This window comes from Morone saxatilis, unplaced genomic scaffold (assembly GCF_004916995.1).
Source record: "Morone saxatilis isolate NCDOM2014 unplaced genomic scaffold, NCSU_SB_2.0 Contig12, whole genome shotgun sequence".
Classification (NCBI taxonomy): Eukaryota; Metazoa; Chordata; class Actinopteri; family Moronidae; genus Morone; species Morone saxatilis.
Window position 1 is genome coordinate 25,137,976 of NW_023339674.1, and position 23,781 is coordinate 25,161,756.

At 38.6% G+C, this 23,781-nt stretch overlaps 1 protein-coding gene across 1 annotated transcript in view; it reads right to left on the bottom strand.

The window, feature by feature from the left end:
• Window positions 1-23,781, bottom strand: part of LOC118321456 (inactive N-acetylated-alpha-linked acidic dipeptidase-like protein 2) — a 224,246-nt gene that overhangs the window by 60,984 nt on the left and 139,481 nt on the right. Inside the window, exon 10 of the mRNA XM_035652775.1 lies at window positions 10,977-11,066. Within this exon, the coding sequence (XP_035508668.1) occupies window positions 10,977-11,066 (90 nt within the window). The remainder of the gene's footprint in view (window positions 1-10,976; window positions 11,067-23,781) is intronic.

The window sequence follows — 23,781 nt, forward strand, 5'->3', positions numbered from 1 at the left end:
ACTCACTTTTGTGAGATACTGTAGGTTTGTTGTATAGGCTATGCTGTAGTGGATGTGCTACATGACGTGCATATTGTGATCATATATCATGAACCAACATTAAACATCTACCTATATTAGCAGCAGGTCTCTAAGGTCCTCTGATCAGGCTTCATTGGTTGTTCCTTGCTCTGGGCTCAAAACTAAAGGAAACAGGGCTTTTGAGGTTGTGGCTCCTAAACTTTGGAATTGTCTCCCTTTGGACTTGTGGTTACTGTGGACACCTTTAAAAAGACCCATCTTTATTGTGTTTTAATCTTCCTGAGTTTGTATTTATGTAGGAGGCCTTATTTATTTTAGGAAGCACTGATATTCTACTCTTGAAGGTACTGCATTAATAAAGCTACTTACTTACCACCTCAAAAACTACTCTCCTGGGCCACAGTGGACATACCACACACAAGAACTGCGATTAGTCACCTATGGCTGCTTGAGTTTTCTCCAAGAAGTTTACGATTGATAGTGAAGACAACATGAAGTAAGTTCTCCCTTTCAGTAACACGTATAGCAAAGACATTTCTACTAGATACAACTGTGGATGTGACAGGAAGCCTCCCTGGACTATTTCTTGCTGCTAGAGAAACAGCATAAATACAACGATTAGACAGGAATAGTTTCTTATTCAGTTAAGAGACAAGGTGAAACTTCCTAGTGTTGCTTTGTATCACAAAGCGAAAGAAGGTGCAGCAACAGTTACTTTTGGAGGTATAATTAAAACATCATACAGGCTGATCACATACAATACATGCATCAAAACCTATGTTATATAAACTATGGTGAGATGGTTATTGCATACAGAGAAATTAACCAGCTGATCTAGTAAACCCAACTGATAGTAAAGGTATCAATGTTTGGCAATAGCTGGCAATCGCTCCCTCTGACAGATGAAGGTAAATGTGGAAGTTATTCAGTCTTAAAACACTAGTGTGAGTTTTAAGACAGAGACTTTGTACAAAAAAAAAAGGTTTTTGTACAGTCTGTATGTGAAACTGCTGTCTACCCTAGTGTTCCGATTATAAATAGTGACGCTCAGAATTCAAATGAGAGAATTTAATGGAGATGAATTAAAGTTAAATTGGTTTCATGAAGCAGGGGCCTATGGATTTTGCTTTCTATTTTTTCCCCACAAAGTTGTAATTTCTTGATGGAGCAGGGATAATAGCACAATACAGTGTGCAAAAATAAAAGATGTGACAGATATTTATGCTGTAAATTAATCCACTGTAACCTTTTACCCTACAGAATATATTGAATGATCACTGGTAAATCCCAGTAACTGGCTGTTCAAGTGGTTAACACAGTGGTAATTAAGACTGGCAGAGTAGTAGTGCTGGGTTTTCAGCTTGAAATACATTTATAGATTAGATAGTTCGCCCTTCAAATAGTTCACTATCAACCCCTTGGACAGATCTGAGGGGCCTGGGTGTCTCCCTTTATGCCTTATAAGCAACAGCACAGTGAAAAGGCCAATCCATCGATACGCAAGCCAAGGCTTTGATCTTAGTGGATGGAAAAGCCTCTATTCTCCCTTCTCCTTTTTGCTCTACTATAATCTGCATTTTATGGCTGCTTTAATGATCCCGGTTCTTAAGCATTTATTGAAAACACAGTGGGCAAGGCTGGGAAGCAATTGCATTATACAGAAATCAGCTTCACAAAAACCTCCATCTTTCTTTGTAGAGCACAGTAATCAGATTACAGATACTTTAGTTAAATGAGTGACTTCTGCCTACAAAATTACAATAGTAATATTAACATGAAAAACATCACTGTTGCAATGCTGCATAATTGATCCTTCCTAACTCCCACCCCTTTTGGAATCCCTTTCAACTTTGTTTCTTCTATTTAGACATACTGTGCTACTTTCTCCGAAATGGGGTTGTCTTCTCAACATAGACATGCCTACCACATAGCAGTACCACAGTGTAATAGACCAGTGGTTACATTTAGTTCATCATAGCACCAAGTGTTTAAGTCCCTGTCCCTTGTGTCTCATGGCACAGTCTACTCATTACACTGAAACCTATGAGTTAGAAAGAAAAAAAACACTCAAAATGTACAATACAGGAAACATAAGTTACTCGGGATGTTCCGATCTGATCTCAATGATTGGTATCGGCGCAAATCAAGGCATTTTTTGACTGATTGGTATTGGCAATGTTGACCTTTACTGATTCGATCTGATCTTTTGTTCTACGTCAGCTGTTATACATCTACTCACAAAGCTTTTTATGCACAGAACAGCCATTATCAACTCTTCGCTGTCTTTCCTTCGCTCTGCTCTGTGTGTGTGTGAGAGAGAACAGGAGCAGCTTCACCGCGGTTGGGGCTGTCTCTGCTCAGAGGAGGCAGCAGTAGAGACAACCACACTCAAAACGCCACTGAAGTGAAATAAACAGAAAGCTGCTAGCTTACATGAAGTATAATGTCTCTTTCAGTGACAGAGGTGATGCTAAGGGTGGATAACTCCAACCAATGTTCTACAAAGGTTAAATAAGAAAATATATGGCAAAGTGTGACTGCTCACAATTCTTTAACCCAGGTTAATAGTGGATGTTCAATGTGGTTTTAGAGGCTGGCATTTTTAAGACATTTGAATTATATAACTGGTGCTCTTTACAAAAACACTGCACTTTTTTCATAACTGAGCATTTTAGTGGTCTTCAGACATGGTGTTCCATGGCTCAGAAACTAGAACACCAACTTGAATCTGACATAAATGACATAGAAAAAGGACAGTCAGACCCTGCCCAAATAGACCCAGATATAGATAATTAGACCCTAATCAAAATGTTAGTTAAAGCACCAAAACTGGCAGTAGCATAATGCACTATTAACTAACGAGCAGCTGATAGCAAGCCTGCTCTGATCCACTTGGGTATTGAAACACAGACCCAAGACCTGCAGCAATACAACGGGACACTAAACTACCTGATTTGATTACACAGAATATAATTTGAACCTAGCCCAGGTTCAAATGATATTTTATATAATATACAGTATTTATATAATTTTATATTATATATTGGGATGCATACTTTTTATTGGCATTTAATAAAATAACTTTTGCTATTGTCTTGCTTTAAATAACTTAAACACTGTACCTCAGTGTTTGGAGGATGTATTAATTTTGCTCTTGGCTTAAATTATGAATAGAATGTTATGTAAAGGATTCACAGAACTCAAAGAAGACAGATGAACAAAGACCTGAAGATAAAATGTATCCTTCCTGTTCAGCATCTTTACCTCTGAATCTCTTTCCAGCATATGCGACTCTCACTACTGCCTTCTTTTGGTTTTCTTTGTTTCTTTGTCATTTCCTGCTCTGTATTCTTTTCATCCTATACCCTCCTGCTTTTTATTCCTGGTTCTTAACACTACTTTATTTGCCCCTTTTCTATCTATTTTCCTTTGGTTCAATCATCTATTCCTCCATTTATCTCTGCAACTTCAGTCCTGTTTACGCCAATCAATTTCCCTCTGGGATAGATCTGGGACATTTACTCTTTATTGCCATCACCTTCATCTATACTTGCTTGCAGGCTTATATGCTACTTTGTCATTCTCCCTCTGTCCTCGTGTCCATTTGTGGGTCTGTTTGCTCTGTTACCATCTCCCTTTTATCCTGTCAATTTTCTTAATTTTTTTATCTCCCTCTACGCTACCCTTTGTGCTATCTTCAAAGACAAGGACATGGAATCCATTTCAATGATACTTGTAAATTGCTTGTAAATATAGTTTGAATGTCTTGGGACGAAAAAATACCTGACGAAAATTAATGTCCTCAAGCAGGATAAGTCTTTTGTCCTCAACACTTTTCTCCTTCTCCTTTCGGTGGCAAAACTTGATGTTGTAGTTTTTAGGGTATCAATGGCATCATTAAGGGTCTGGCATGGACTCAACATGTTCCAGAGCAACTGGAGATTAGGCAGACCACAAGAAGCATAGGTTGTATGACTGCAAATGTTTTATGTTTCTGGTGAGGATAGTCGCAATTAGTTACATAGAAGAATGACTCTTACTGATACTGTATGTGGGTAATGTGGATTCCATATGCTTGGAGCAAGTCAAGACCTTCACTTGCAAGGAAATTTACGTTCAGGCATAAAGCCTATGTTTTACACATACATACACTCAAATCCTCCAAAGTCTAATGTGTATGCCCAGCAGTGTGCAGCAGGGACCAGTAAAGGAGTGTGCCAGCGCTATCCATCATCCGTTGGCTTGATCAATGCCAGCCTTGCCTCGCCAAGTCAGGGGAAGCCAATTCGTACACGTCATGCATAACAAATTAGCTATACAGAGAACACTGCCCACTGAGAGACAGTTAGAGGGGCCAAGGGAGTTGAGGAGACAAGAGGAAAGCGAGAAAAAGAGAAAGGGAGAGAAAGAGAGATGCCTGCTGTTGCCACCTGCCACCCTGAACCCTCCCAACCAAGCTTCGTCCAAAACCGCAGTTGACAAATGAGTACAGGGACGCAGAGCATAGGCACAGTCCCTGAGCTACAACACTAACAATGCACATACACCAGTCCATAGAGAGCAAGGGGGGTGGGTGTTTGTGTGTGTCTATGAAGGAGAGAGAGGGAGAGACACAGTGGGAGAAAGAGGAGAAAACACTGGCAAAGACTGAGGCTGGATTGCGGGAAAAGAAAATGAAGTAAGAAAATAAAAAATAAAACAGCACAGAACAATTGTCCACGGCCATAAAAGGCTTAATTAATTTTCAAATCATATATTAAATCATTAAAAAGGGCAACAACAAACAATTGCATAGCATCTGAATAAGGCATTCTACAGTTTTTCTCTTTCCATGGTAGCAGGTGAGCAGAATCTCTGACTGTATAATTACACTTCAGACCGCACGTCAGACACATCCCACAGCTAATGTCCAACACTTGCTGTGATATCACGGATTGGGATGTATATAATACCACCGTGGTTGGTTAAATAATTAAATGGAAAGTAAAAACCATAACGGTTTATACTTCCCCATTACTGACTCGGTTAAAAAAAGCAAGAAGCTTGTGTATTTTTTTTCTCTTATCTCAAATCAATTAATAAAGTAAACTAAAACTTCATTATTTTACATAAATTGGATGCACATCTTACAACAGTTTGGGTATTAAAGTTTATTGATATTGATTTAAAATGAAGAGACAACATTTTTTCACTGGAAGTAAATGGTCTCGCCCCTTCTCCTCACTGAGTGAATTAATTCTTGTAAGCATAATCAAGGTGTTTGGTAACTTAGTTGTTTCAGTGTGCAACAACTGTAACTCAAACCAAAATTACCTTGAGCACTGTCAAATGTTTACTATAGGTTTTTAAATCGGTAACATTTTAGGGCATATATGTTGGTGCGACTTTCCAAGAAAGAAAAAAGTCACCATATTTTACACAAAAAACATGGGTTTGTGATACCTGGGAATTTAACAGAATGACCAAAATACACTTCATCTATTTGTATTTTTCCCTTTTTAGTCTTTATGAGACCAAAGTAACTGAAGATAGAGGAATAAAGGAATGCTTTCTTAAACCTCTAATTACAGTGGAACCTATATAGTGCAGAGAGTTACACAATGCAGTTTTGTTTCTCTACATGTCTCCCCTCCAGATAGAGTCATTGCTGATAAGTAGAGAGACTGCCTGACATTTCTGCCTTTCTTTCTTTCAGTGTCTTTACAGTGTCCTCTGGAAACACTTCTGTTGTTGTTTATGTATGTATTTGGAGCATTTTTCTGTCGTTGGTTGTGTGTATTTGCAGTGCGTTTTTAAACACTGTGCATTTGTTTTCAAATTGATAAAGATTTCTCAGTTTCCTTGTGTTTTGTCTATTTGCATGTGTTTTCTTAAGTTGCAGCATGTTTAGCTCTCTAGGCCAATGTAGATACAAATGACAAGGCGTGTATAACAAAACAATATGTCATATGCTAATATAACTATTTATGCAGTAGTATTTTTTCAGTGTATATATATTAATAATAAATTCCACCCACACGGGTGTTTTGACTTATTCAGATTCTTCTCAGGACTCTGTGGGTGTGTATCGACATTTCCTTCCCACTCCTGTTTTGTTGCAACCATGGACAACTTACTTGTTTAAAACCACATTATGTTTGGTTACCTCGTCATTTCCAGCATAGCTCCACCCAGCTTCAGCCTGAGCACAGATCTAATCAATCAGAATAACTGCAAACACCTGTGCAGGGTCTTTAAAGTCAGCACAGGCCCAGAAAGCCAACGCCGCTGTCCATGGTGCTGAACTAAAGTGCAACATGCACCGGCCTTGTCACACAGGCGCAATACAGAAGCTAGGGTATGATAAAACCACTGCTTTAATGGACACACATCAACACTGGCAAATATGACAGAGTTACAAGATACTATGTATAATGAAACACAACATCACATTTTACATTAGTGGACTAATTAGATTGTGTTACACTACACTACATATGCAAAAGGAGTGTATGTTGTAAATAGATTCTTTATTATCTTTTCCAGGAAATTTGTTTCCACAGTCTGTACATAATATCATACATACACACACCCCATTAACACAAGATAGACATCTAAACACAGCACATTTGTACATACATTCAGGTATTTACACATAATGGCTTTTGTTTTGTTGAGAAATGCTATGGCAGAAGGGATGAAACTTCTGTTTGTAAATGTCTGTGGTGTGTTGTTTAAAGCTCAGTTTATTGTCAAGAGTGAGTCCAAGGTATTTGAAGCACTCGATCATTTCAACATCTTCATTATTGATGCAGGTGGGATTGTGAGTAGAGTTGAGGTCTGGGCTGTGGGTGCTGCAAGTGTTAATTAACAGTTCTTTTATCTTTGTGACGTTTAGCTGCAGATAGCTGTCTGTGCACTGCTATGTTACAGTGCCCCCTCTGACGGTTTGTGGTCTGTAGCTAAGAAAGCTGTATATGCAGTGGCTGAGGAGTGGGGGGACAGTGTGTTTCCTGATCATATGGTGATGGTTAATAGTGTTGAATGCAGAAATGAAGTTGATAAAGAAGTTACCGAGTGATTTAAGTTGTTGTAGGAGGGACACATGCCACAGCATTCTCAGTACCCCTTTTGGACGTATAGGCCAACTAATGGGAGTCCAAATGTGGTCCGGCAATTGGAAGGATGGAATTGAGTACCAGTTTGTCCAGACACTTCATTACTGTTAAGGTGAGTGCGATAAGCCGGTAATTGTTCTGAGGGGTGGGGATTTTTGAGCACCAGTATGACAGAGGGTGCTTTCCAGAGGCTGGGTACTGAGGCAGTCCTGTAGGATTCCCAAAAGATGGAATAGAGAATCAAAGAGAGCTCTGTGGCACAGTCCTTCAGCACCCGTGCCTAGATGCCATCCGGCCCCTGAGCCTTGCCTGGTTTGCACCGTCTCAACTGCCAGTGCACATCCTCCACATGTGCAGGCTCCTAAATGAGGAGGGCCTCCAGTAGTACCATGCACTAGATTCAATTGTCAATCTACAACATCTAATGATACTGAATAATGGAGGCTATACTCCCGAGGACAATGACAGCATAAGTTAATAGCCGTAGGAATTATAACTGTTGTCTGTTGCTAGCAAAGGAGGAAAAAACCTTTCTTATAGAGTCAAAGTCAGCAGAAGCAGAGGGTGTGGGTGGTTGGGTGGTCCACCAAACGTGGGACTTGGGTTTCTTTCCTATTTCCTCCTAAAAGTCAACTTAAAAACCTCAATATCTTCCTAAGCAAGTCTTGTTTGTGCCTAAACCTAAAAAAACATTAATCATAGCATTGTCACATCATAAAATAGATTTAATTTTCAACAGTGATTTGAAGGCACAGACAAATTATGCTGTCCTGCTGGTAGAGGTTTCAGATTAAAAGTGTGTCATTATGAAGAGCAGTTACTAATGATGTATTTTGTCCTTTAATTTGGAGGTCTATCAGCAGCCTGACTGCACAGAAGCCCCTTAAACCCATGTCCACAGATGTTGCAGATGGGGGTCACATGCAGCATTCCACAGTCAAATCTGAAACCACATTGGCGATACCGTACATGTGCATGTCAAGTGACGAGAATGACCTGTCCTTTTTCTTTTTATGTCTTGGTTTAGAGGTCACAGCTAAAAATGAGGGAGGTGTCCAATGAAAAGAAAAAGAACAAACATCAAGAGAGAAAAATGAGCTGCCAACCAGCAGCAGCAATCACCAGCCAGCAGGGATGGGATGGACGTGAAGGTCGCCTGCATAGTGGACACAACACTATACACTGCTGATACCGTGAATACACACAACATTTAAACCCATATTTGCTTACAGTAGATCTGAATTATGGAAAATAGAGGGTTTCTAGCTCAAATACTGCAGCTGTGTTTGTGGCCATTAAGAAATGACAGCTGACCACAGATATAATGGATATTCAACTGCTGAAAAGGAAGACTTTGCTGGTGGTGCTTATGGTGCAATAAGCAAACCTACTGTGTTTATCTGCCAATCTTTCAATAGACAGGCAGACAGAAAGACAGGCCTACAGGCATGCACACATGCACGCGTGTGCATGCACGCACGCACACACACACACACACACAGTGTTATTGACTAAATCAAACAGTGTAGACTGGACAAAATGTACAGCAAGAAAGGGACAACATGCACAAAATAATTTCTCCTGCAAACTTGGACGGTGTTCAGTTAGTTCCAATCTGCAACTTCACCGCTAGATGCCACTAAATCCTACGTAGTGGTCTTTCAATATATAAAAAGTAAGGAAACATTTAAATATTTTGAATATTCTACATAATACATTATAAATTAAGAAGGATTCTACCAAGACTCTAAGACACAGGAGGACAAGCTTGGACCAACAAGTTTAAACAGCATCTGCTTTGCACTGAAATGCAGCCTGGGCTTAGTCTCAGACAGAACAGGTGCTACAGTACATTCACAGCCCAATTATTATACATTTAAAGTCACACTCTGGATCATGCATACATCAAACAGCCATATACTACAGACAGAATGCTACAAGAGTAAGATGGCACCCATATTCGAGAAGAAGCAAACTCAAATTAGACTGCATCTCTCTTCTCCTCTGCTTTCTGCAAAATTGAATAAAGTCCCCTTTGTTTATCTAAAGAGGGGGGTGAGTAGTTGAAAAGACACAGTAGTAGGTTGAGTTACTATCCTAGCTAACTGAGTTTTGGCTGTGCAGCTTCTCCTGCTGGCTCCTGCCAGTGCGGTATTTGTAAACTAAGTGTAATTTCACACATTTGAGGTGCCAAGGTAAGGACCAAAATGAAGCGTGGCCTCCAGAAAAGATGATGTAAATGTCACTGTGTCTTATGTAATTTGTAAACTGTGACAGCAATCCTGCAGTGGCGGTAGCTGTGGTGAACTGGTGGCATTTATAAGCAATGAGAGTTTCTCCCAACAGTCAGGGTTATTTTGAAAAGGTAGTCTGCGATACAGATCTTAAAAGAAGAAGAAAAGAATGATCGATATTTAGCAGTGTTTTGTTCAGATTTTTCCCAACACACTTTTTTAGAGAACTTCAAACTACTTGAAAAATGTGCAGCCCTGAGTGGAAAAGGACTGAGTCATCTCTGCGAGTTTTTTCTCAGAGGCAGGGCTTTCTTCGTCAGAACTGCTGTATTAGTCTCAACTGAAAGTAAAGACGGTAGTGACTGTTCCCATAAAGCATGCTTCATCTCCAGTAAATATCAATAAATACTATCCAGCTTCAACTGACGCAGCTGAAATGGGCGGTGACTTTTTAATGCTTCACTTAGCTAAAGACCTCCTAATTTCATCTGCTACACGAGTTACTGACAGCAGCTGGATTGGCGGTTGCCTGGCAACAGCAAAATGACACTACTAGGGATTATGCCTGTGCAGGGGTCTCAGAATGACAGTGAGAGGTGCAACGTTTCTAAGCCTGGAAAGTGGAAGCTGGTAATTGAAGAAGTTATCATCAACCTTCCTGGAGTCATTGCTATGTGAACATCAAACGTTGCAGTTCATATGAGATAAACTGAATTTGGCTCCTTCAACTGACTTAACTGAAGCATTATTTACTCAAAGTTATCTATTTTAATATTTAGAATCAGAATCAGAATTGGGTTTATTGCCATGAAGTTGTACTCCTTGTACACATACAAGGAATTTGCCTTGGTGCGTTGGTGTATAAAAATCACAAAAAAAAATGTACTTTTTAAAATATAAATAAATAAAGATAAAGATAGAAAGACCTAAACTGTACAGGAAAGATATTTACTATAAATCTGCTCCTAAATTTTATTCTTCCATGGCCCATGCTACACCCTTCCACCAAGTTTCATGAAAATCGGGCCAGTAGTTTTTCCATAATTCTACTGACAGACAGAAAAACAAACAAATGACGCCAAAAACATAACCTCCTTGGCGGAGGAAATCAAAGATGGTGCAGGATTTCTTCTTTGCACGCGGTGTCGTGCAGCTCCGCAGCAATGCACCCAGTACTTCCGCTGGTAAAGACATCTTTCAGGCTACCAGTTTACCACCTAGTGAGTGTATTTTTAACATTCTTCCTGTCTCCAATTTTGAATTGAGTAATACTATTAAATAGTCTGTTGTAGAGAAAAAATAAGTTGTCTCCTGACTTTTCAGTGCATATCACAATTTACAGATGGCTACTGGAACTGATAGAAGAACCAGGACTGAATGTTATTTTGATCCTCTGAAGAATGTCCCTACTTTTTTAGCTTGGCTCTGGTTTTACCAGCCACTGGCAGATAAATATTCAAGTTCACTCAACAGTAAATCTTTATTTTGTGTCTAAAATCAACCAGAAATTTATAACATTTGGCTGGGATTAGGACATTTGGCAATACTTGCATACTACGAGACATGCCTGTCATTGTGATAGATATTTTATAGGTAGAAGTAGTAGTAATTCTGGTGGTCCTACCTTAGCAATGGTCTCATGGAACTTGAAAAGTGGATCCAGAGTCTCTGGTAACTCAGCAGAAAACTGGGCCTCTGACAGGAAACTGGTGGCCTGAGGTGAAAAAGATAGGAAGAAGCAATTGTCAAATACGACCACACCAGACCAGTATCTTTTTAATCTCTGTCTTCTGTCTTCTTGAGTCAAACCCTTATCTCATTAAAAAAAACTTTTATTTTTGTGGAACCATGTGAGTTCAATGTCCAGACTGGAATGAAACAAACCTTACCCCTTTTTTTCTTCATCTTTTCTATTCTACTTTGTCCTATTCTATTCTATGAGTGGTAAAGAATGGAGTGACCTATCAAGCTTTTGACAGGAAAAAACATGGCTCTTAAGGCCACCGGGCTGCCATTACGTTTTGTTCTGCTGTCAAATACACAACATATATAGTGTACAGGTGCACATACACACAAGTCCCAGATGCTGACACACACATACAACCTAAAAACTACCTGTAACAAAACAAAGCACCACTCATTGTGACTTTAAAGTCACTGTGCTGCCTTTGCCTTTGTTTTTTCATGGAGTCAAATTAAGGAGTAGACAGATAAGACTAGCAGAGGTTCAAACACTCAATTTCTGCTCAGCGTAGCCTGGAAATTAAGAAATATCTGACAACTGCAGTGTATCTTACTAGTTTCAGACATTCTTATCCTGCATGGATGGGTGAAGTTTAGAGTTTCCTGATGAACTCAATGATAATGTGCTTTTAACATGTATTTGTTGTAAATAGGCTAATAATGTGCGTAGTATCTTTTTAATATTTAACATACCTTCTGAAAACCAGACCAAGACAAATTCTCTAAAAGGGTAATAACAGTGTCCATTCATTAATTCATTCATCATATATACAATTCTGCCTCCCGTGATGAAAGAGAAGGTGCTGCCAGACAGCTGGGTCTAACTGGAAGTTGAATTGCTCTCAAAAGCTTAGAAGTCTAATTTTCTACAATATCTGTACAGGGCAACTATAGTATGGTTATGGTTAAGGAGAGATTGTGGGTATGGCAATTATACTATAGTTAAGGTACAGTAAGGGTTAGACAAAACACTTTGGTCCAGTATATAACATTTTTAGGAGGATCTATTGGTTTGTTTCTGCAGTAGCTGAGAACGGACAAACCAAACACTGGTTCTAGAAAGGGTCTTTCGCATTTATTGCAAGTTTCACTACAGACAGTTTCACCATAGTTTCTCCTACACACTTGGAAGGGGAGGGTGAAGCGAGGGGCTTGTAATCTGGAACTGCACTGATAGATGTCACTAAATCCTATAAATACTGGTCCTTTAAGGTAAGGGAAAGATTATGTATATAAATTGTGTATTATAGCGGCTGTGGCTCAGAAGAAGAGCGTGTCGTCCTCTAATCGGAAGGTTGTTGGTTCGATCCCCGGCTCCTGCCGCCACATGTCGAAGTATCCTTGAGCAAGATACTGAACCCTGAATTGCTCCCGATGCTGTGCATTGGTGTGTGAATGTGTATGAATGTGTTAGTTTCTGTTCGATGGATTTTGCCATTACTGAGTGAATGTGGCATGAAGTGTAAAAGTGCTTTGAGTGGTCGGAAGACTAGCAAGGCGCTATACAAATACAGGTCCATTTACCATTTACCATCTTAATAAAACCATTCCATGCCCGGAACGTTGGCATTAGTACTAATTTGTCAGGTGCTGAATCATCGAATATGAACATGGACATTTGGTAGATTTTTTCAGTGAGTATAGTAATATGTCACATTTGTTAATTTCTGTTTGGAAGATAAAGAAGAATCAGTTAACTTAAGACATGAAAGTAACCTTGAAAACCTAGGGTGTTGCTACAAATGCATGACACCTGATTGCGTGCGTTTACTAGCTGGGAAAAATTTTGTTGAGCCTTATGATTGTTGAGTTTGAACTAAGCAGAACTGTGATTAGCAGGGTGTTTTACATCATGCTCATCATCATTCAGAAATTGATTGCCAAAAGTTCTTGAATCTGTAGACAAGCTAAGACATGCAGCTTTCAAGTCACTCGAATAAAAACACTTAAAATTTAAAGGAAAAGGTTAAATGACTCAGCCAGGAAAAGCAGCTAAAATGTGGAATGCACCTAACCAGCAATCTAAATCAGTCAGTATGGCAGCCGCAATGTGGCCGCATATGGGAAATATAAGTTTTACTTAATAATTCACATATTTATGCATTCCAAGACGGCATAAGCAGAAAGTTTTATGAAGCCTTTTTGTGTGCTGCCTCTGAATAAATATGTGAATTATTGAGCGCAACAGCTGCTTCAAAATATGCCCCTGATGTGGATGTCAAGCTGAATATGTGCAGCGTTCCCCAAAAAGAAGCCTCACAGCCTACACTCAGAAGAGAAGAATTAGAATCAAACACATGGTTACATCGGCTGTGCACTCTCACAAACCATTGCTTCAAGTGCTATTTGAAGCCAAGAGATTTCTGCAGCTGTCAGTCTCTGTGGTCAAGCTGTTCCTCTGCAGCTACTTGTAATGATGAGTGGTTTAAAAGCTGGACCATGATGACGAACACAAATGTGGTTAAAAGATAAGTTGTGGGCCCTTATTGAGACTTTATTTGTAATTTGTAAATGCAGTATTGTTGCTTTTTTAATATTAGTTTTTATGTTCCTGTCATGAACGCCATTCCCTATAAGCAGTAGACTTTCACATGTTAAACATGGCAGCAATAACAGCAGAGTAGAGAAGGCCAAATGGTGAAACAACAGCTGAAAGTTGAAATAAATTACATTAGAGATAAGTGTTGGTGCATACCATGGATGGATGAGACCAACTTACAATAACTTTTTTGTATGCAATCAAATTAATCTTTGTTAAAGGCATGCTATGCAGGATTTGCTACATAGAAAATGAATGGGAGAATGGGAGAAGGGAGCGACATTAGCGAGAACAAAGCAGAGAAATAAAGTGTTATTTTAAGAGTGTTTTTGCTCTAAAGCACAAATAAACAAAGCCACACCTCCGCACAACCCTGCAGGAAGGGGCCATATTTCAGAATTTTGTGTGAATGACAATGTCATCCTGACCTGACCGCAGACCCTGCACGCTGCTCATTTATCTAAGAAAATGGATATTAAACCAGAGGAACATGCTTCACTCATTCAGAAAGATTGATGAAACAAAAGCTCAATGAGAAATTGTTGAGTTACAGAAGCAAAAGGATTGTCAGACAGCCCTGTGGTGACTTTGTGACTTTAGCTGTATATAGGGGAGGACAGAATCTTTTGGACACGGCTTGTTAAGATAACTGCCAGAGAACAAGATGATGTTGTTTGATGTTGTGTGATTCATTGTTTGACTGTCCTGCAACAACTTTTCGGTTTCCGTTCACAGCAGGCAGCTGAGAAAAAGCTCTATACTGTCCTGCTCTGCACCAAACACACACAGTTGTTGAATATTGCACATACATTTGCTAAATTCTGTTCGTTCACACTGGCGGTTATGGGTGTAGGAGTGCCCTGAGAAATGGTCTTTGAAAGACAGCTAGAAGCGACCACTTTGTGTTGACTCCATCTTTGTTCATAACTGCTCTTGCATTGTGTGTGGCAATTAATTGCTTTACCTCTCCCTCTGTTGGAATTATACACTTGACTCTTGTGTTCATGACAAACGCCTCTGTAGCCACAAGTCCAACACAGTGAGAAAAGGTTTATCCTCTGTGAATCCTTTGCACTGGCTTGCACTCAAGTGTGTACACTTCATGTTATTTTCATTTTACTTTTACATATTGAATACACCTACACACTGAGCCAATATAAACATGCATATTAATTCATAAATTACACATATTCATAATTTCACATAAACTCTGAATGATAATGTGGCTCTGTAACTGCTAAAAGTGTAAAAACTGTTTGCTAACAAGTTGTTCTCAACTTACCCTAAATGTTGTGTTACAGCAAAACACAGTTATTGCAGGCTTAAAGTACTGCCTAATGGGAGTTTTTCCCATGCCCATAGTGGAAATAGGCCATGCCCAGACAGTGAGTAAAACACTGCTTGGAGCTTGGGTTAGCAAGATTTTAAAAATGCTGAAAAGTTGCTGGTTGGTGCCAGTGACAGGTGATACTTTGCAAAAAAAGAACACTTGCCAATACACCCCAACACCTCCACACTACAAATATAGTAATGGAGAGCTGAATTCAAAGCATAGACTTCACCATAATTCACAGGGATTGTCTCATTTTATACAAACAACACCTAGGTTGTCAAAATAATTAGAAAGATCCTATAATCACATTAAAATTCAATGCCCAGCGACATTACATGCTACCAGTGGAAAACATATTGCTATAAGAAAATACACACACACACCTACACACACACACACACACACTACATAAACTCTCCACAGCATCCACCTGCTCCCAGTATGCTACAGGGCCATTAGCCATGGATACGTGGTGCTAAGCAGCGGGCCAAATCAAGCACTCTGTTCTGATCTTCACAGAGCCAGGATGAAGGGTTTTGGAGAGCTAAAGCCTTAAAACAAAGACAGAGATAAAAGATACCAGAGTTCCATTCACTTTGTACTTGGAGGCCTTTGTAGCGCTTATCTACCACTCACCTCATCTTTCCTAGTACAGACCCTGTCTGTGCCTTGATCTTAGGCTTGAACTTTTTCCCCTTTCTCTTGCTGGATGATTATCATAATTTGACAAAAAATACTATCATGGATTTTTATCAAATCAGCGTTTTGATGAATTGGAAGAGCTGAGTGAAAATGGTTATTTTTGAAAACATCACATAACAGTATGCAGTGACAATACGTGCATGCTGTGCAAGAAATTTTTTAATGAGGGGTTAATGAATGAACATGAGTGCACATATTCCTACACCACCACAGATGAAGCATTCCCATGATGATCTCTCTGTTCCCTTCTCTCTCTACTTCAACCGGTCAAGGCAGACAGCCGCCCACCTGGGGTCTGCCGGGGTCTGTCAAAAGGAAGTTTTTCCTTGCCACCGTTGCCAAGTGCTTGCTCATGGTGGAAACTGTTGGGTCTACAGTGTTCCCACATAACCTCTGTTAAGATTTGGTGCTATACTAGGGCTGCACAATTAATTTAATATTAATCGCAATCACAATTTTGGCTTCACACAATTGAATGAACATGATTGTCTACGATAGTTACATTTAAAATAAATGCATATCAAATTAAATGCACAAATCTTTGTTCATAAGTGCTCTTGCATTGTCTCTTAGCATTGTTCGTTGCCTCTCCTTCTATTGGAATGATTGACTTGACTCTTCAAAAAAAAAAGTTTCTCTTCTCGACATTGCATTGTCCTCTTTGAATCTTCTGCACTTAATTATGTACAGAACATACATCTTATTTCCACTTTACATTTATACTCTATATAAACATGCATAAATTAAATATATATTTTTTTACTTTAAGTTTTTCACCCTAATTCTAATCATCATTCTAATTGCACACTAGTTTTCAGTTTTTAGTTTTTCTGACACATTATCAGTTAAGTGCCTCTTGAGCATGAAGGACAGTAAGAACAGTTTTGGACCAAAGAAGGTGTTCTACTCATTATTCAAGTGTTGTTTTTTGCAAGCCAGGGGCCCATGGGGAAAAAAAGTACATTCTGAAACATCTATTTGTTTAGGAATGTTTACTTCTATTGAGACCATTTTGTAACACAAACATTAAATATAGACTTCATACATTTTAACAGATAACCCTTTTGTGTTGCATTTCCTCCATGTCCTATCTTGTGTCTACTTTTTTAATCATGGCTTTGTGCACATTTTCCACAGGGGTAGTTTCTCTGTTTAGGGAGAGCCAGGAGAGTCTGTTTAAGATCTGGCAATATAATAGCTGTTACCAATTTATTGCATAGATTAGGTTTTCTTTTATATACCTAGAATGGAAAGTCTGTAAAATGTTGGGTTAGGACTAGATTTCAGTCCAACATTTCAGCATTTCAACAGTGTAGACCTTAAAGTTTAACTGGTTATACAAATACTGAGCGCTTCATACTACAATTTGTTTGAGCATGCAATGACTTTTCAGACGCCTGACTGTTGCTGTCTCCATCTACCCTGTAAATACAATGTTTTTTGTATGACTGCCCATCCTCCTTTTTGCTTTTTCTAAGGTTTCTCACTTTGTTTTTCGATTTGAAGCTCTAAGGATAGAAGGTGCCGTATGCTGTACAGATTACAGCTCTGGGAGACAAATTTGTGATTGTGGCATATATAGTAAAACTCAAACTGACTTTGGCCAACTCTGTGCTTTGTCCTCTGATGTAATAGTCTTTTTGTGGAAGATTATAATATGTGCATCTGCGTTTCCAGATGGATACAGACATGATGATGCTCAGCTGCTAGTAAATACCTTTTTGACAACTTGTTTTGCCTTTGTATTTGCACATTGCGATATAATCACCTTTTTTCAAAATAAAATTTCTATTGCAAATGGAAAAATACGTTTTTACATGCTGACGTTCTAAACTAAGGCTGAAACAGAGAAAACACCAACTATTCAAATCAACTTTAAAAACTGCTGGCACAAAATAATAGTAAAAACACTCTTTCCTCTCTCTTACACACACAAAGAAGGATGCACACAAGCGCACACACAAAACATTCAGTCAGTGTTAGCTTTTCTGATACACATTAGCGGTGAAGTGACTCTGTTCCACTTATCATTCAAGGATTGTTCTCTTTCAAACCAGAGGGGTCATGGGAAATAATACATTGTGAAACATCCATTTGTTAAGAAATGTTTACTTCTACTTATATTGACAGGCATCCATCCATGTATCCCTGCCAGCAGTATTGCTGCTGTCCAATACAGTATTTTTTCCTCTGTGTTATAGTCAAAGCCAGCTTCGCAGCCTTGTATTTAGGCAATAATCTGCAGTGTTTGGAGTGCCGTCTAATGGGCGGAGATCAGTATTTATATTTATTTTTTTCTGTTTTTTACATTTATCAAAGGGCCACAGGTCAGGTTTGAACCCTGGGCTGCTGCAGCAAGGGCTCAGCCTTTGTATGCTGGGCACCAGCTCTACCAGGTGAGCTATCTGGGCAAGTATTTTTAGATCTCATTATATAGTTGCAGTCTGGAAAGCATTTGTGCGACACAACATTTTTTATAAGACCGAAAGCAGTTTGAAATGATACCTCATCCACAACAAACATGAGTGAGGAAGCACATAAACTCATCATAAAACAAAAAAAATCATCATTGTAATTTTTCATTACAAGACTTTCATATAAATTCATTTTAAAGAGGTTGCAGCTTTCCTTAAGAACAGATCAAAATCAGCTTTCTCTGGCATAGTCTGCTGTCAAAATCAAGAGAGAACTAAGTGATCAATTGATTCTCTCAGGAACCTCAGGGAAGAAACTGGATTTCAGTAGACATTAAAGAACCTATAGACTTCAGGAATTTGAACAGGTGAATTTCCTTCATTTCCTAGCTTTGTCTTTCTCTACTTTATCCACAGGGGTGGTTTCTCTCTTTAAGGACGGCCAGGAGAGTCTGTTTAGGATGTGGCAATATAATGTCTCGTACCAATTTATTGCATAGATTAGGTTTTCTTTTATATACCTAGAATGAAGAATATGTAAAATGTTGGGTTAAGACCAATATTATATGTCCAATATTTTAGCATTTCAACAGTGTAGGCCTTAAATTTAAGTGGTAATGCTGAGTACTGACACAGTAGATCAAGAGCCCTATTCACAAAGGATCTTATCTTACCACTGAGTCCTCTGAAATGGACACAATTCACTAAACTGCAACTTTTAGTAAGAAACTTCTAACTTCAGAACCAGTCGGAATCTCTTGTCAGGTATTCAAAAAATAAAGTCAAAGACTGAATTTGGACAGCTGCAAGACTCTCTGGTACGTGACAAAATCGTATGTGGCATAACTAATGACCAAGTGAGAGACTCACTGTTAACAGAAGCAGATTTGACACTAGAAAAAGTGATTAATATCTGCTGTACAAGTGAGATTACATCCAGTCAAGTCAAAGCACTGACGAGAAAACAGAAGTAAACAGAATAAGAATAAGAACAAAAAGGCCAAAAGAATAAAAAGTTAAAGCCAACACAGGAAATATTACAACAAAATTATTAACAAATATTAAAATTAAATGAAGTTGCAGGTAAATGTTCATTTAAACATGTAACAATAAAACAGTCCTGCAATTGGCCAAACATGTAAATCATGCCACAAGAAAAATAATATTGCAAAGTGTAGATCACAGAGTCAGTAGCACCAACATGGAAAGGAAGTGCATGCAGTAGAGCAAAGAGAGTGTGAAAATGTTCATCGGCACAAAGTGGAGCATGAAAAACACATCAGGGTGATGCTGTCTGCAGAGAGAATCTGAGGAAGAAAAATTGACTCAAAGCTTGAGAATAAAATGATAATAAATGAGAGTTGCGACTTCTAAACTGGACACAGTGATGACTGCAATGCAATGTCAGCGTTTAATGCACTCAGTGTTAGAGTCAGGCTCAGGGAAATTCATGGCTTTCTTTGGCCATAAGATAAGATGTGAGCACAAGGACCAAAAGCACAACACTGGTTGGAGTTGGAAATCACACAAAATGTTTCAGCTGTACTGGGACTAAAACTGGCTTTTTGGACTGACTCACAAATCATTTCAGTGCTAAAGGTGCAACTACTACTACTCACAGTCCGCAATGTACAACAAGTTTTGGACACAAATGCATAGCTTGAAGCCTGGAAAGATGGATTCTCTCATGATCTTGTGATTTGTCTAGCTGCCTAGTGAGGTTACCCTAGATCTAAATAGTAGTAGATGAAGACATCTTAGTAGTGTTAGCTTGTTTTTACATCTAAACTTTTTGGTGCATATTAAATGAACTCATGGTCTGTTTTCTTGTTTGGTTTGGTTCTTTAAGGGTGATCAAAACACTGCCAATAAAAGTCTGGTATAGACTTGTGACAACCTCACTGAGACATTGCATAGAACAGGGCCATTAATTTCAGTGCATGCACTATTTTCCAGGACGGGTGGACATTATGGCATCAACAACTACTAATTCAACAACTACTAATTTAAGTAACTCAAAAACTCTTTGGTACTTTGGTACTTTCCCAAGATTGCTGGTAATAATACTGTGACTTGTGGTGCCTCACAGAGAGGTCAAGGAATAATCAGTTGGTTAAGGGATTTACCTTTTATTGTTCAAAATGAAAATTCTGATTAGACCACTGAATATTAATTTATACACAATGTATCTTTCCATCAACTTGAGTGAGTTATTACCCACTTATAAAGTGCAGCAAGTGCACCTTGAAAGTACGTTTATTTTATCCATTCTGTAAACACGTACATCATTGAATCTAACCTAAAAGACTAAAAATGTATCTTTGAGGCATTCTTTTGACAAAGTTATGCTAGCAGTGTATGAAATCATTAATGTACTGTTTATAGGCTAGACAGTACCTCTATAGAGAGCCGTTATGACAACTGATGAAAGTAAGACCTGAGAGAACAGGGAGGTGGAGACACTTCAAAACCAGCATGAAAGTAATCCACAGCACTTTTCCTTCACAGTATAGACTACATTACTAGAAACAATGTATTATTCTGGAAAAGATACAGTTATGTATTTTTAAAGGTGTAATTTGACAGGTTGTTAAAATGAAGACAGCAGAAAGTGGTGAGGATTTTTTAATCATAGGTTGAATTTCTTATTTCAGACCAGTTAAAGTCTGATTTAGATTCCTTCAAATCTGCATTTCTTGTGAACACTGTTGTCCATATACTGCTGTGTGCTTTTGGTCTGGTTTTTCATGATTTGAACTAGGCCTCTTAGCCTAAAGGACTAGTGTGCAGGATTAAGTGGCATCGAGCGTTGAGATTGCAGATTCCAACCAACTAAAAACCCCCTGACTGAACCAAGCTCAAAAGGAGAAGTGGATGTAAAACTGCAAAAGGCCTTATCTGATCCAGTGTTATGGAGCCCCATACCAACAAACTGTGCACTGTGGTGTGTTGCTGACCCCTTTCTATCAGGGATCCAGCATTAACTGTTTCAGCGCAGTTTGAGCCTACAGTACCTCGCGCGTTGTAGATCGGACCACATGGCCAGCCTTCACTGCCGCCACGTGCATCAATTGAGCCTTGACCCCCGATGACCCTGTCTGCGGTTTGACCGCTTTTTGATGGGTACTGCACCTCTGCAGACCGGCGAACACCCCACAAGAGCGCTGCGGTTTTGGAGATGATGTCTGACCCCAGTTATAGCCATCACAATTTGGCCCTTGGTGTGCTTGTCGTAAAATATAATGCTCAGGACATCCATTTTTTTGTGTTTTACAAAGCTCTCTGTGTTACAAATTGATTTGCTGTATATCTAGTTTGTTTCACTACAGAGGACAATGGGAGGGAGAGCATTGTTTCAGATAAGACGTGTCCTTGAAGTAAGGACCATACATTTGTTAGTGGCCGTTTTCGCCGTCATTTGAGCAACTATCTAGAAATCCCCAGACGATTGGCAGGTGGGGAGATCTACAATTGTCTGGTATCAAGACTTGACCATTACAAGAAACTAAAACTTACCTGAATGAAGGACAGTAATAATGATAGAAAAAGTCGAAATATGACACGTGAATCATAACTGTTATATTAGCAGCAAGTAACAAGACAAGACAGCCACAAACACATAAGAGAGATGAAAGTAGTGACAGGGGAGAAAGACAGAGTTAACGAAAGGCTGGAAAGAGAAAGTGGAGAACAGAAGTAGGGGAAGAGGGATAAAACAAAAATAATGAATAAAGAAACAAAAAAGTTCATTAAAAGTGTTTGAGGTTAATGTGGTGAGTTCATGTGAAATAAACAGCCAGACAGTCATACACTTTTATCACTCTGGGAAAAAACAGTACGTGTGTGAAGCTAAGAAAGGAGCTGTACTGTCAAGCTTAGTTCCACCTCAGTTGGATTGTCATTGATTTTTTTTCCTCTTTTTCTTCTTCAGTCTTTCTTTTGTCTATCTTTTTCTCTGTCTCCCAGTCTTTCTAGGTGCTGGATGTAATTGGATTTCCTCACTGTAAAACTGAGGTTTTAAAACTGGGGGGAGGAGGGGTGCTCGCCAGCCAGTCGTGCTTGTAAAATAAGATGAATAATTAACAGTTGAAAAGTCCACCCTGCCAGTTAACATTTACAGCTAACCATCTCGAACTGAGTCTAACAACTACAGTAGAAATCCGTTGTTTACATGTGTGTCTATACATACTGATATACTTCAATCTACACAATCTGTATTTCTTTTCACTTAATTTTTTGCTATTTATGTTAAATTAACTTTTTTAAGCTCAGTGACATTGTCTAAAGTCAAAAAAATTGAACTACTGGCATTGAAAGTTTATTTATTCAAGGACTCACACCTGACTGTTATAGACCATCATCCGCCACAAAAGAAACTATTTCCACACTTGATGTATTACTCAACCTCAATGACTCTGAGGTAATTCTCCTGGGCGACCTTAATTGGGATTGGCTCTCTCCTGCCTGGTGATATTAAAAATCTATCTGATTCTCTAAATCTCACATAAATTATTGACAATCCAACTCGAATCAACCCCAGAGACCATAGCAAATCTGCACTGTTGGATGTCATTCTTACAAACATGCCACATTAATACACATCAACAACATACAACAGCTTTATTCTGCAATAATGTCAGTGATCACTGTGCTATTGCTTGTATAAGAGACACAAAATACCTACTCATAAACCTTGTTATATTTTTAAAAGATGTTTTAAACATTTTTATATGCAGGCTTTTATTCATAATCTGTACAACTGTAATTTGGAGAATATTTGTCTGATACCTGAAAATTGAAAATGCTTGGGAATGTTTTCATAATGCCTTTACAGCTATGTGTAATAAGAATGCTCCTCTAAAGAGATGTAGGGTTAGAGGGAGAAATAATCCATGGCTCAATGAAGAGTTAGTTCATATGATCAGAGAAAGAAATGTTTCATGGGTTAAAACTCGAGCCACAAATTATCCTGCAAACTGGTCTGCTTTTAGAATTTTAAGAAATAAATGCACAGGCTTAACCAAAAAATCTAAATCAAATTATTATTTAAAAACTGTGTCTGAAAATTTTAATTATCATTCCAAATTCTGGAAGCAAATTAAGTCCTGTTAAAACTCCCCTTCAGATCTCCCTGCACATATTTTTGTAAATTCAGTTGAAATTAAAAACAAATATGACATAATTGAGCACTTTAGCAAACACTTTGGATCATCTGGCTGTTTTTTGAATTGAGTCCAGAACAGGTCCTTATTGCTCTAACTCCAGCACTGAAACACCACCAGAACTTTTTGTTTTCAAATCCATTTCAAAAGAGGATCTGTATTGCTCCTAAAGCTATAAATCCAAAAAAGTCCCCAGGACCAGACAACCTAGATCCCTTTCTATTAAAAGGCTGCAAATGAAATTACTGCTAGGCCTATAGCAAACAAATTCAATCCCAAAAATTATGGAAGGCAGCCTACATGCTTTCCTTATTAAAGGGTGGAGACGCTTTGGATCTTAACAATTCTGAGCCAATTTACAGGCTCTCTATACTTGTAAATATTTTAAAAGTTCAAGTAAACAATATTTTAGACATATTAAAACAATATCTGGCAGATCATAACATTCTAATGGATATACATTCAGGTTTTAGAGTAGGGCATAGCACTGTTACGGCAACTAAGTTGGTGTTAAATGATATTGTCAATGCCTTGGA